We start from the raw sequence: 11,208 nt of genomic DNA, 5'->3' as shown, positions 1-11,208 counted from the left end.
AGGGACTGACACAGCCCCAGCGCCCATGGCTGTGTTCCCCTTCTCCTCAGGGACTGACACAGCCCCAGCACCCATGGCTGTGTTCCCCTTCTCCTCAGGACTGACACAGCCCCAGCACCCATGGCTGTGTTCCCCTTCTCCTCAGGGACTGACACAGCCCCAGCACCCATGGCTGTGTTCCCCTTCTCCTCAGGGACTGACACAGCCCCAGCACCCATGGCTGCGCTCCCCTTCTCCTCAGGGACTGACACAGCCCCAGCACCCATCCCTGCGTTCCCGTTCTCCTCAGGACTGACACAGCCCCAGCACCCATGGCTGTGTTCCTGTTCTCCTCAGGGACTGACACAGCCCCAGCACCCATGGCTGTGTTCCCCTTTCTCCTCAGGACTGACACAGCCCCAGCACCCATGGCTGTGTTCCCGTTCTCCTCAGGGACTGACACAGCCCCAGCACCCATGGCTGTGTTCCCGTTCTCCTCAGGGACTGACACAGCCCCAGCTCCCATGGCTGTGTTCCCCTTCTCCTCAGGGACTGACACAGCCCCAGCACCCATGGCTGCGTTCCCCTTCTCCTCAGGGACTGACACAGCCCCAGCACCCATGGCTGCGTTCCCCTTCTCCTCAGGGACTGACACAGCCCCAGCACCCATGGCTGTGTTCCCCTTCTCCTCAGGGACTGACACAGCCCCAGCACCCATGGCTGTGTTCCCGTTCTCCTCAGGGACTGACACAGCCCCAGCACCCATGGCTGTGTTCCCCTTCTCCTCAGGGACTGACACAGCCCCAGCACCCATGGCTGTGTTCCCGTTCTCCTCAGGGACTGACACAGCCCCAGCACCCATGGCTGTGTTCCCGTTCTCCTCAGGGACTGACACAGCCCCAGCACCCATGGCTGTGTTCCCGTTCTCCTCAGGGACTGACACAGCCCCAGCACCCATGGCTGTGTTCCCGTTCTCCTCAGGGACTGACACAGCCCCAGCACCCATCCCTGCGCTCCCCTTGCTCTCCCGGGCCAGCTCCCAGCCTCACGCCTGAGCCATGGCTCACAAGCCCAGGAGGGATTTGGCTTTGCTGTCAGCACAGGTGCCCCCAGAGGTTCCCTCCCACCTTCTGGTGTTTCCAGGCACAATTTACCTGCAGAAATGCGGGCAGAGCAGGAACACGCTTCACGCCATGGCTGGTGCTTCCCTTCAGACAGAACCGTGTTCAAGCACTTGCTGCTCCCCAGGGCACCTTCTGCAGCAGCCACAACTCTCGGTGCTTTCCATCCATCCCAGCCTTTGCTCCTGGACATTGTTTTGCCCATAAACACCTTCCCCCTGCAGCTTTTGGGGCAGTTTCCCTGTCACTTCCATGTGCATTCCTGGTCTGAGGTGCTGTGATGGGCTGGGAACACCCCACAGGCTGCAGCACCCCACACGCCCTTTATCTGTGAGATAAAACGCGCTTGCAAACGTCGCTACATCCCCCAAACCGGCTTTGGGGATTTGGGGAACGGCAAGGAAGGGCTGGGAGTAGCGCTGGGGGAGCTGAGGTGGCTCTGGCTGCTGTGCCTGGCCAGGAGCTCTCTCCCAGGTGCCTGGGGCTGAGGCTGGGGCACTGCCTGGCACCACAGGGAAGGGCTCAGCTGGTGGGTGAGCCACACTGCAGGTGGCTGGACTGAAAGTGACATGTAGAGGGACACCCCCAGACCCCAAAACCTGCTGAATGTCACCAAGCCGCTGCTTCTGGGGAAATCCTTCCCCGGCCTTCAAGGCCCGCTGAGCAGGATGAGGAAGGATGATTTCTGCCGCTGCTGCTATCAAGGGAAGGATATTTTTTGTGAGCCATGACATTTCGGTGAACCCAGAGGACGTGATAACAGGCTAAACACTGCTGCCACGCTGGGAACTGCTCTGGGACGGCTCGTGCTTTTCTTTTGGGAGCTTCTCAGGGCATCACCCCGGGCCTGCGTCAGTGCCCAGGACTGCAGCATCAGAGCTGGCCCTGCCAGGGATCAGCTGGGCTCAGGCAGCTCCTGTGCTCCCTGCTGGCAAAACTCCCTCACCAAAGCCCTATGGGAAAGCACAGAGTCAGGTTTTTATAACAGCTGCATTTGTTTTATAACATAGGAGGGAGCAAGAACAAGAGGGAGCTGTCACAAGAAAAACCCAAGAATTAGCAGCGCTGTTGTACATGACTCAGGCATCATGCAGCATTAAAGACTTTAGTCATTTCAGGCAGTTCTTACAAGGAGACTCTTTCCAGCCTCCTGGAAAGCAGACCCTGCCTCTAACAAGGCCAAATAAAGCGTGGACCTGTCTCCCTTAGCACAATACATCTGTTTGCCTCAGCTCTACAGCCACAATAGAATTGGAATTGCGAGCAGATGGATTCTGGGTCTCAGACGCTGCACACAAGCTCTCGACAGTCCTTTCTTTGCAATGGAAACTCAAAGCAATGATTTTTAAGATCTGTGCTCCCCACCTGCCAACTGCACAATGGCAGATGGCCGTGGCTGCAACCCCAGGGCCAAACTGCAAACAAGGAGTCAGGCTGTGCTAAGATTTTCCAGGAAACAGCTATTATAGATTTGGCTTTGGTGCCAAGAGACAACAGAGAAATGAGCTTTAATAAATTGCCTAAATATGCATCTATCCTGAAGACACAGCCACTTTGATCCTATGAGCATACCAGTCAGACTTTATTAGCTCCAAGCAAGTATTACAACAGCTTGGAGAAATAATCTGAATTTTATTACTTTACAAGAATGATTTCTGAAGGAAACGCTGGAAGCTGATGTTGCTGCATGAATTCAATGTGCAGAATTTGTTTTTCTTTCCCTGGCAGGCTGGAAGACAGCAGAAAGCAGGATAGAGCTGGGACTGCTGGGGACTGGTCATCCTAAATTTCATTGCCTTCCCCAGTGTGTATTTTAAGTTATGTCAAGATGTAAGAGTAAGCATTTTCCTTTTTTTTTTTGTAGCATTTCAGTACATCTAAATATACCAGGGAGCAGTGTTTAGAGGCAGGCTGCTGTGAGCCAGAGAACTGGAAGGCTGGCACAGTACTCCTGAGCCGCAGCTCCTGTTTTCTCACTAACACAGCAGGAGAAATGAAGTTTGGTATTTTCCAACCAAAGGGGCAGAAGCCAGGAGTGTGTCGACCCAGTTCTGACCTCTGGTTTGGCCTGAGACTGAAAGGGAAATCCTGCAGCAAAAGGAATCACTGTGTGTGATTAATTCACATTTAGCATCTGATGAATGTGAAGACCAACAAAATGCAGGAGCCCACAGCTGCACATCCCTGAGAAAGCATCTTCCCTTGTGGGAGGGCTCCATTCTTTTCTTTTTTCTCCCACTTAGAAAGCTCAGTTCCAGATATCCAGGCACTACCCCGGGCACTTGGCCCATGCTTGATGCAAAACCAACACGACAGACAAAGGGTTCTATACCTCCCTCCATCCCCAACCACACCAGCAGCTCCTCTCCTTCCCAGAGAGCCACCAGGGAACAGCTGCTGGGAACTGCAGTGGGGAACTGGGGAGCTCAGGATGCTCCTTGTATGAGTGGGGAAGGAGAGCAAGCCCTTCTGCCAGCTCATCCAGGATGCCCCACACTGCAGAATACATCCACCCGTGCCCCAGCACAGCCCCAAACCCCAGTAAGATGGCCCTGGGTGCACCAGCCCGGCCTGGCACAGGGCAGGTGTTCCGGATTTGAGTTTCTTCCAGAGGTTAAAGACCTTTATAACAACAATAGTGAGGTTTTTGCAGATGCAGCTCATCCGTTCCTGAGCATTTCTCCCACAGGTGCTCTGAGCTGAGCAGGAGCTCCAGCCAGGGGAGCTGCTTTGTCCAGCAAAGTAAGGATGTGCAGTGCTTCCAGTCAGGACTTCATGAATTTGGAAAAAGCACAGATTCATTTGTCAGGGGAGATCAATAGTTTATTAACTTAAAGATCAGTTCACCAAAGCTCCATCTTTCCTTGGATTTGGTCCAGGCAGGTGAGGGCTGGAGACAGTGTGGCTTTCCCCTCCTCACCTGGCTGAGGTGAGCTCTTGTGGGCAAGCCCAGGCAGGGCAGGTGTCGTTGCAGCCGAAACCAAGCAGGGATTATCCCAGTTCCGTGTGGAACTGGTGACAATTTCACTGGCAAAAGGTTTAACTCATTAAAACTATTAACAACGAAAATCAGAACATGCAGTGTAGGAAAGAGTGCTTACATTTGTCTGGTGCAAAGAGTGGCTTTGCAGGGTCAGAGAGGAGAAAAGGAGAAGGAATAAGACACAAAAAGATACCCCACTCCCATATAAAAAATAGTCCACAGAGAAAAAAAACAAGGATTGTATAAGTTATTTTTTAAAAATCTGTAAAACAACATAGCCAAGGATATTTTAAACACAATTATATAAACACCACGTGACTTACTATTAAGAAACAGCATGAAAGGTTTGTTTCAGGGAAGGGTTTTGTAGAATTAAGTTTCCTGGCTTGATCCCTGGAATGTCTCATTTGGGAAATAGATGCACAAGAAAAATCACTGCCATGAACAGGAGGGTATTTTGAGAGAGAGAGAGAGAGAGAGGGGTGTACCCAGCGAAACGGGGGGGATCGGAACACAAAATGCCAAGATTAACTGCGACAACATCTCGTTTAGAGGAAGGATTCAGCTTGTTCCAGAACTGACTTGATCTGCAGTGCACAAGCAGTTCCAGGAGGGAAATACATTTCATGGTAAGGCTGGTTCATGTGGACAACCCCCCCCAAAAAACCCTACGACTCCTTGTAGGCACACGGGTTTTGCCTGGCTGCAGTTACCTGCAGGGCAAAGCCCTGCTGGGCTGACACACCTGCAGAGCCACGTGGGGCAGCTCTGGCTTTGGTCCTCAAACCTCCAGTTATTGCCACGGCCAGAGGGAAGCAGTGACCGACGGAATCCGAACAGGAGTGCCGGAGTGGGCTGTGGGCCCTCTCCGGAGCCGCCTGGTTCGTCGTTTTAACTATGTACAGAGCACGGCGCTGGCAGTGCAGGGTTAGCTCAGCTGGCACCTGGCACAAAAGGGTACCAAAAATGAGCCAGAGTCGGCTCTTTCCTCGCAGGTGTGTGAAGTCCTGCATCCCTCGTGGCGAGGGCTCCCGCCGGCCGCTCGGAGCGGGCGGATCAGTAGGATTTCTGCGAAGAACCATGTGTGTGTACGTGGATCATGCATTGGTCCCTGCTCACCAGGAGTGTTTGAGAGTGTTAATATCACCACTTGTCTGCTGCTTCCAGGCCTTGATCACTCAGGGTACGCTCCAATCTCTGCTTAACATACTGCTATAGAAACGCGCCGACAGTGATATTAAAGCTATCAAACTTACGAGCGAATGCTTGACAGCACCATGTAAACTCTCCCAAAGCTGAAAAAATAAACTTTTGTCCTAAACATTTGGCAAAACTGGGCTGGCAGTCAGTGGAAGTCCTGGATGGATGCAGCCGCTGAACTTTACCCGGCCATAAGACACGTCTGACAGCAGAACTGCACAAACAGCTTCTTTTCACAGAGCTTGTTTGATTTCACCATCTCACAGAAAGTCTTGTCAGCTGGGAGGCCGGGGTGAGCAACAAGAGAAAATGAGAGCAGATTAACATTTTAAATAAACAAACATTGCACGTAACAGGCTCAGCAACTGTGCCAGTGTTGGGCGAGACAGAATTGAATAGGAATAGCTTTCTAAGGGCATCTTTCACATGGTTTTAATGCAGGAATAAAGGAGCTTTGCAGTGAGTGGGAGAATTAGCCCCAAGACTAAACTATAACGAAATACAAGTGCCTGGATGTGTTTGAGCAACAGGCAGATATCCAGAAGCAATGCCAGGTGAGCCACCTGCCCCCCACAGCCAGAGCCCAGCCCGTTGCAGCCATGCCCCAGCAAGCCCAGGAGCTCCAGCACTTTAAATGGTGAAGGGAATTCCCCCAAACCTCTCATTTTTGTTACCAGGAGAGCACTACAGTGCCAGCAGCTCTGCCACTTACCATTGGTACAGGTTTCATTTGTCACACAGGAGCCACCGAGGAGGCTGTAACCTTCCTTACACCTGAGGCAGTTTCCACTGGAGCCCTCGCAGGCTGAGCAGTGGTCATCACACCTGGGGACAGAGATCTTGCTGTGGCCTGAGCCAGTACCAGCACCCTGCTCAGGCCACCCTAATTGGGCTGTCAGCCAAAAGACATCTGATCTGCTGGCACTGTGACAGCTAAACCAAACCAGAGGATGTGGAAAATGGCAAATTTGAAGCTTGAAATGTTATTGAAGCCCTGGGTTTGGTGAGGCCAGCTCAATGCCCAGTGACAGCTAGTGACATCCCAAAAGCTCTTGCCTTCTGGGAAGATTCAGTGGGACATGCACCTCACCTCCCAGCCAGCCCAGCTAGAAAAAGAGCTGCAAAGGGAACCTGTGCTGCCCCCATTCATTTGCTCAGAGTAAAGAGCTCAGCACTGTGCTTCCTGCCCAGGGACAGTGGCTTGTGGAGATTGTGCCCGAAATCTCTGGGAAGGGACGGTGGCCCCTTGTTCCTCCCTGCTGAAGAAACAGTGCAGGTGAGTGAAACCCCAGCAGGCAGGGATGGCGTTGTGTGTTCCCAAGTCAGTTTTAATCTTTGCCTTTCATGTTTGCTTTCATGAGGCTGAATCCACTCCCGCTCCCCACTTAAAGTGCAGAGCTCCAGAGAGAGTGGGAGCAAATTGTTGCCTCCCGGCATCTCCCTGTCCCCCACACACAGCCCGTGCTGGGCCAAGGAGTGGGGAACTCTGCTCCAACCTGGCCACGGGGCGAACGGAGCAGGTTTAATTGAAAGCTGGAATATTTATCTAAACATTGCTGTTCCTCCCACACCTCCTCCAGAGAGCCTGGGGCTGAGGCTGAGCCCCTTCCACTGTAGCCCTAAGACATCTTGGCTGGCTCTGGCGGGAGAGCGTGCGGCTCCACTGCTCTGAAATCCACAGGGCAGGGGCGTGTGGGGTCCAGCCCCACAGCTGCCCTGGCTCCCTCATCCCTATTTTAATTCCCATCAAGGTGTGAGCTGTTTCCAGCATGATCCTATCATGGCTGGCAGTGCTCCCCATCAGCCCTGGCTTTGCTCCGGTGGTTTCCTACCTCTTGCAGACTTTGTTGGGCAGCCCATGGCTGTCGGCAGGGTAGAAACCCTCACGGCAGGTGGGGACACAGCGCCAGTGGGGTGCAGGGCCCTCGGGGGTGCAGGGGGTGCAGTCCTCCTCGCCTGGCCCTGTGGGGACAGGGAAAAGGGCAAAATGGCACCTGGGTGCTTTTGGAGACAGTGAAAGCGTGGCCACAGCCCCACATGTGATGGGGGCACCAGCTTGGCTTTGTCTTGCCCAAGAACAAGATGCTCATTGTGCCATGGGGTCCTGCACATGTGCTTGGCTCCCACCCCATAAAGCTCAGCTTCCATCCCCAAAAACCCAGCTGGGACCCAGTGTCTGTCTCTCTGCAGAGCCAAGAGCTGCCTACCAGGTCTTGGTGAGGAAGAGCACATCAAAATCCCCTCTGGGCCATCAGCCACCACTCCCAAGCATGCACGGGTTTGGATTTCCCCGGGGTGGAAGAGAAGATGTTGAACTGGGCCACGGAGGAGTTGGAGGAGGAAAGTGCTCCAGAGAGGAGCTGGGAAAGCAGAGGGCTCCACTCTGATGCCTGTGTGTTGTGGCTGGACAGCAAAGCTCAGTGATGGAGGTGGTATCATTAAAGGGCTTCCACGCACTAAGCTTGAGAAATGGTTATGCAGGAAAAGGAGGAAAGAAAAGGCTGGAAAAATAATTGTGGTGGAGTATGTTCACACTGACTGGAATAAGAATTAGAAGGGAAATCATTTTCTTCAGGGATTAAGAGCCCGTTCCCTTCCAGCCTTGCCAACAAGATCAATAAATATTTTGGATTTAGACTAAGGAAATTGCCCATGTATGATAGAAGAGGTTCATGCCACTGAACATGGATTGTCTAGAGATCATATTATCATCAGATCTATGATGATTTCAAGGGCAGACGCAAACATTAACAATGGAAAATAATTGGACTTGCAGGAAGCAAGAAAGGCAGGATTTAAAGGGAATGCTGAGCAACTTGAGGCAGCTGGGGGAAGCCAGGAGCAGCCAGCCCAGCACCGTGGGGCGGCTGGGATAACATGGGATAACACAGGATAACACACCTCAGCTGCCTGACATTTTTATCCGCTGCAAAGCCACCTTCCATCACTCCGAGAGGGTTTTACAGCCTCCCCTGCAACCTTATTAAACTGAAGCACCTGGCTTCGGGGAGATCGAGAAATAAAAAATGGCTCTAATAAAAATGTAAAAACTCCCCTAAAAACCTTTCCAGCATGAACATATACCTCAGGGGACGTGCTGGAGACTTGGGATTGCTTTCCCTCAAGCACGCTCTGCCTCGGCTCAGGGTGGGTACAGTGGGGATTGGCATCTGATGCACGAGGGTTTGGGGTTTTGCATGGGATGCCGTGGGGCCCAGGACATACCTGTGCTGGCCGGGCAGGTCTCGCACCGCCGGGGCTCCCGGCTGAGGTACATGGCAGGCTGGCACTCTGGCACACAGCTCTCCCCTGCCAGGCTGCCGGGAAAGCAGAGAACATTTGCACCCAAAGCTATGGGGCATGGGGACTCAGCACAGCCCATTCCCATCTCCTCGTCCCCCAGTGTCCTACGGCTTCCTCAGCCTGCAGCGCGGGGGGTGTTGGAAAGCCAGCCAGCATTTTAGGAGAAATTAAAATCCTGCCTGGACCAAAGGGACAGCTGCCAGTTCCTTAATTAAGTATCCAAGGAAATAAAATTATTTTTTTCCCATGGGCAGCCAGCCAGGCTCTCCTGAAGACCTTTTGCTCCACTGAGGCTCCCTGGAATAAAAGGAAATTGGTTCATCGCCGTGGCTGGGCCGGTGCTTCGCTGTGGCAGGGATGATTTGAAGTCCCGGCTTAAAAGGATATTGGACAATAAAAAACAAGTGCCGTGTGGATTATGTCTGACAAGTGCCTCCACTTGTGCTTTTCTGAGGGAGTAGATAATCTTTTGGCAGCGGGAATTTCTTTGTCTGAGCGAGCCCCACTGCTTCACCGTGGCCCTGGCTCACCTACAGTGCCTGAACACTGCAGACTGCTATGGGATTGTACTTCCATGAGCAACTGGGGATGGAAAACAGCTTCTCCCTAGTGCTGGCACTGGGCTCTGTGTCCCACGGATGCCGTGGGGCCAGCAGCAGTGGCACCCAGTGGTCCTCTCAGGGTCAGGGCTGCCCTGCCTGCAGTGCTGGAAAATCACTGTCCTGTACTAGCCCCACTCAATAGGTACATCAAATAAAATTTTCAGCATGGATGAATCTGAGGGAAGGGTTTCTGCATTTGCAGGGAGCATTTTCAGCCTGTCTGAAGCAGCTCAGGCTGGTACCAGCTCTACACAGCACTTACCCACCACCCTGGAAAGAGCTGGGAAAAATGAAATTAAATTTAAATCATGGTTTTTAGCTACGAAAGAGACACTAATCAACACCTTTAAATTCCCAGACCTCCAGCACACTGCACCACAGCTGCAGCACCATGGAAGCAGGATCTCTGCTCTTGAACTTAATTCAGTCTCTAATTTCCCATCGGTTTTCCCAAATTTAAACCACAGGTATGAGTGCTGCAGGTATGAACTCCTCCCATGCTGGTGTTTTACCTGAATCCCTCTTTGCAGGCAGTACATTTGTCTGCTTCGCCGACACATTTTTTACAGCTTTGATGACATTTCAGACAGCGTTTCTGACCTTTCAAAAAACAAAGCAGGGCAGGGAGAATAAAATCTGGACGGTGATTTGCAAGCAGCAGTTGGAGCTGCAAAGCCCCACTGCACCCCAGGGTGGAAAGGCACATCCCTCCCCAGCAGATCCCTGCTGTTGCAGGTGACCTTATCTGTCACCACTTGCTAAAAAGAAATATGCTTTGCAAGCAGCCAGGACCATTAATTACAGTCTTCTAATTAAGAGCTTTGAGTCGAGCACCTCTGCTTTGCACCACCCTCTGAACACCCAGAGGTTTCCCTCCTCCCTTCACCGTGCAAAGAGTGTCAAGAGGGAAATTCAAAGCCAATACTCAAGAATCAGAGTGTGTTCCCCACCCAGAGCACTTAAAATAGAAGCACCCCCTGCATATCCTCTTGCAAGTGATAAACATCCTTACGTTCCTCGGCGTAGAAGCCGGGCGGACAGAGCAGCACGCAGGTGCCCATCTCGGGGTGGTGGTAGAGGTTCCTCTTGCAGGCCGTGCACTGGCTGGGTCCCCTCCCAACGCAGCGCTCGCAGCCCTTGTGGCACCGCCGGCACCTCCGGGCGCCGTTGTCACCGAAAAACCCAGCGGGGCACGAGCTCACGCACATCCTGGGGAGGGAACCGGCGGCGCTGGGCTTTGGTGCCAGCACTGGTCACCTCCCGCCTCAGGCACCCGCCCCTGTCCCCTCGCCCGCAGCATTTGGGGTGTCCCCCAGCCTTGGCAGCAATCTGAGCTCGTTTATTTCTTATTCTTATGTTTACAGTGTCTTGAAAAGTCACAGCTCTAATACAGAGATGGGGAATCTCTTGTCACAGCTGTAGGTAAAGCTTCCCCGTGCCATCCCAAGAGATGGAGGAGTGGAAACCCCAGTTCCTGACAGTTCAGCTGGCTGTCCCTTGGATGTGAGTGACCTCAGCCCGTGAAGCCAAAGCTTCTTCCCCAACATGATTATGTGGTCAAGATCCTCCAGGACTCTCCAGCTCCATGTCCTCTACCCCACTGTACCCTAATTCAGGACAGGGATCCTCACATCTCCTCCACCCATTTAATTTCTCATACACTTTTTTCTTTATGCAAACATCTAATACCCACACTAAGCTGTGAGACCTGAGGAAAGGTGCTGCTGTCCCCCCAGGGACTCCACGGGGACACCCCACGACCCCTCACCTGCCAGTTTTCATGCTGCCCAGGCTGTAGTGGATGCAGTTCAAGCACTGGTCGGCGTTGGGGCCATCGCAGCCCTGGTCACCGCACTCAGGGTGGCACGGACCTGAGAAGGGAGAGACCAGCTCAGTGTGGGAGAAGCTGAGCACCCTCCAGATACCACTGCCAGGATGCCCTGAGCACACCCTCCCTGGACCAAAGGACACCTGGACCCTTCCCCCATCTTATTCTATATCCCATATCTATTATATTTTA

At 52.9% G+C, this 11,208-nt stretch overlaps 1 protein-coding gene across 4 annotated transcripts in view; it reads right to left on the bottom strand.

The window, feature by feature from the left end:
- Positions 1 to 3,901: 3,901 nt before the first annotated feature.
- PCSK6 (proprotein convertase subtilisin/kexin type 6) overlaps positions 3,902 to 11,208 on the bottom strand; it is a 53,819-nt gene continuing 46,512 nt past the window's right edge. For all 4 annotated transcript variants that reach the window (XM_068203573.1, XM_068203574.1, XM_068203576.1 and 1 more), the window contains 7 exons: positions 10,957 to 11,059; positions 10,201 to 10,397; positions 9,701 to 9,788; positions 8,509 to 8,600; positions 7,116 to 7,245; positions 5,996 to 6,108; positions 3,902 to 5,562 (listed from right to left, as the gene is read on the bottom strand). In XM_068203573.1, the coding sequence (XP_068059674.1) occupies positions 5,465 to 5,562; positions 5,996 to 6,108; positions 7,116 to 7,245; positions 8,509 to 8,600; positions 9,701 to 9,788; positions 10,201 to 10,397; positions 10,957 to 11,059 (821 nt within the window). In that variant the 3' untranslated portion in view covers positions 3,902 to 5,464. The remainder of the gene's footprint in view (positions 5,563 to 5,995; positions 6,109 to 7,115; positions 7,246 to 8,508; positions 8,601 to 9,700; positions 9,789 to 10,200; positions 10,398 to 10,956; positions 11,060 to 11,208) is intronic.

The sequence above is a fragment of the Anomalospiza imberbis genome, chromosome 13 (genome assembly GCF_031753505.1).
Source record: "Anomalospiza imberbis isolate Cuckoo-Finch-1a 21T00152 chromosome 13, ASM3175350v1, whole genome shotgun sequence".
NCBI lineage: Eukaryota > Metazoa > Chordata > Aves > Passeriformes > Viduidae > Anomalospiza > Anomalospiza imberbis.
This window is presented reverse-complemented; position numbering and strand designations above follow the sequence as displayed.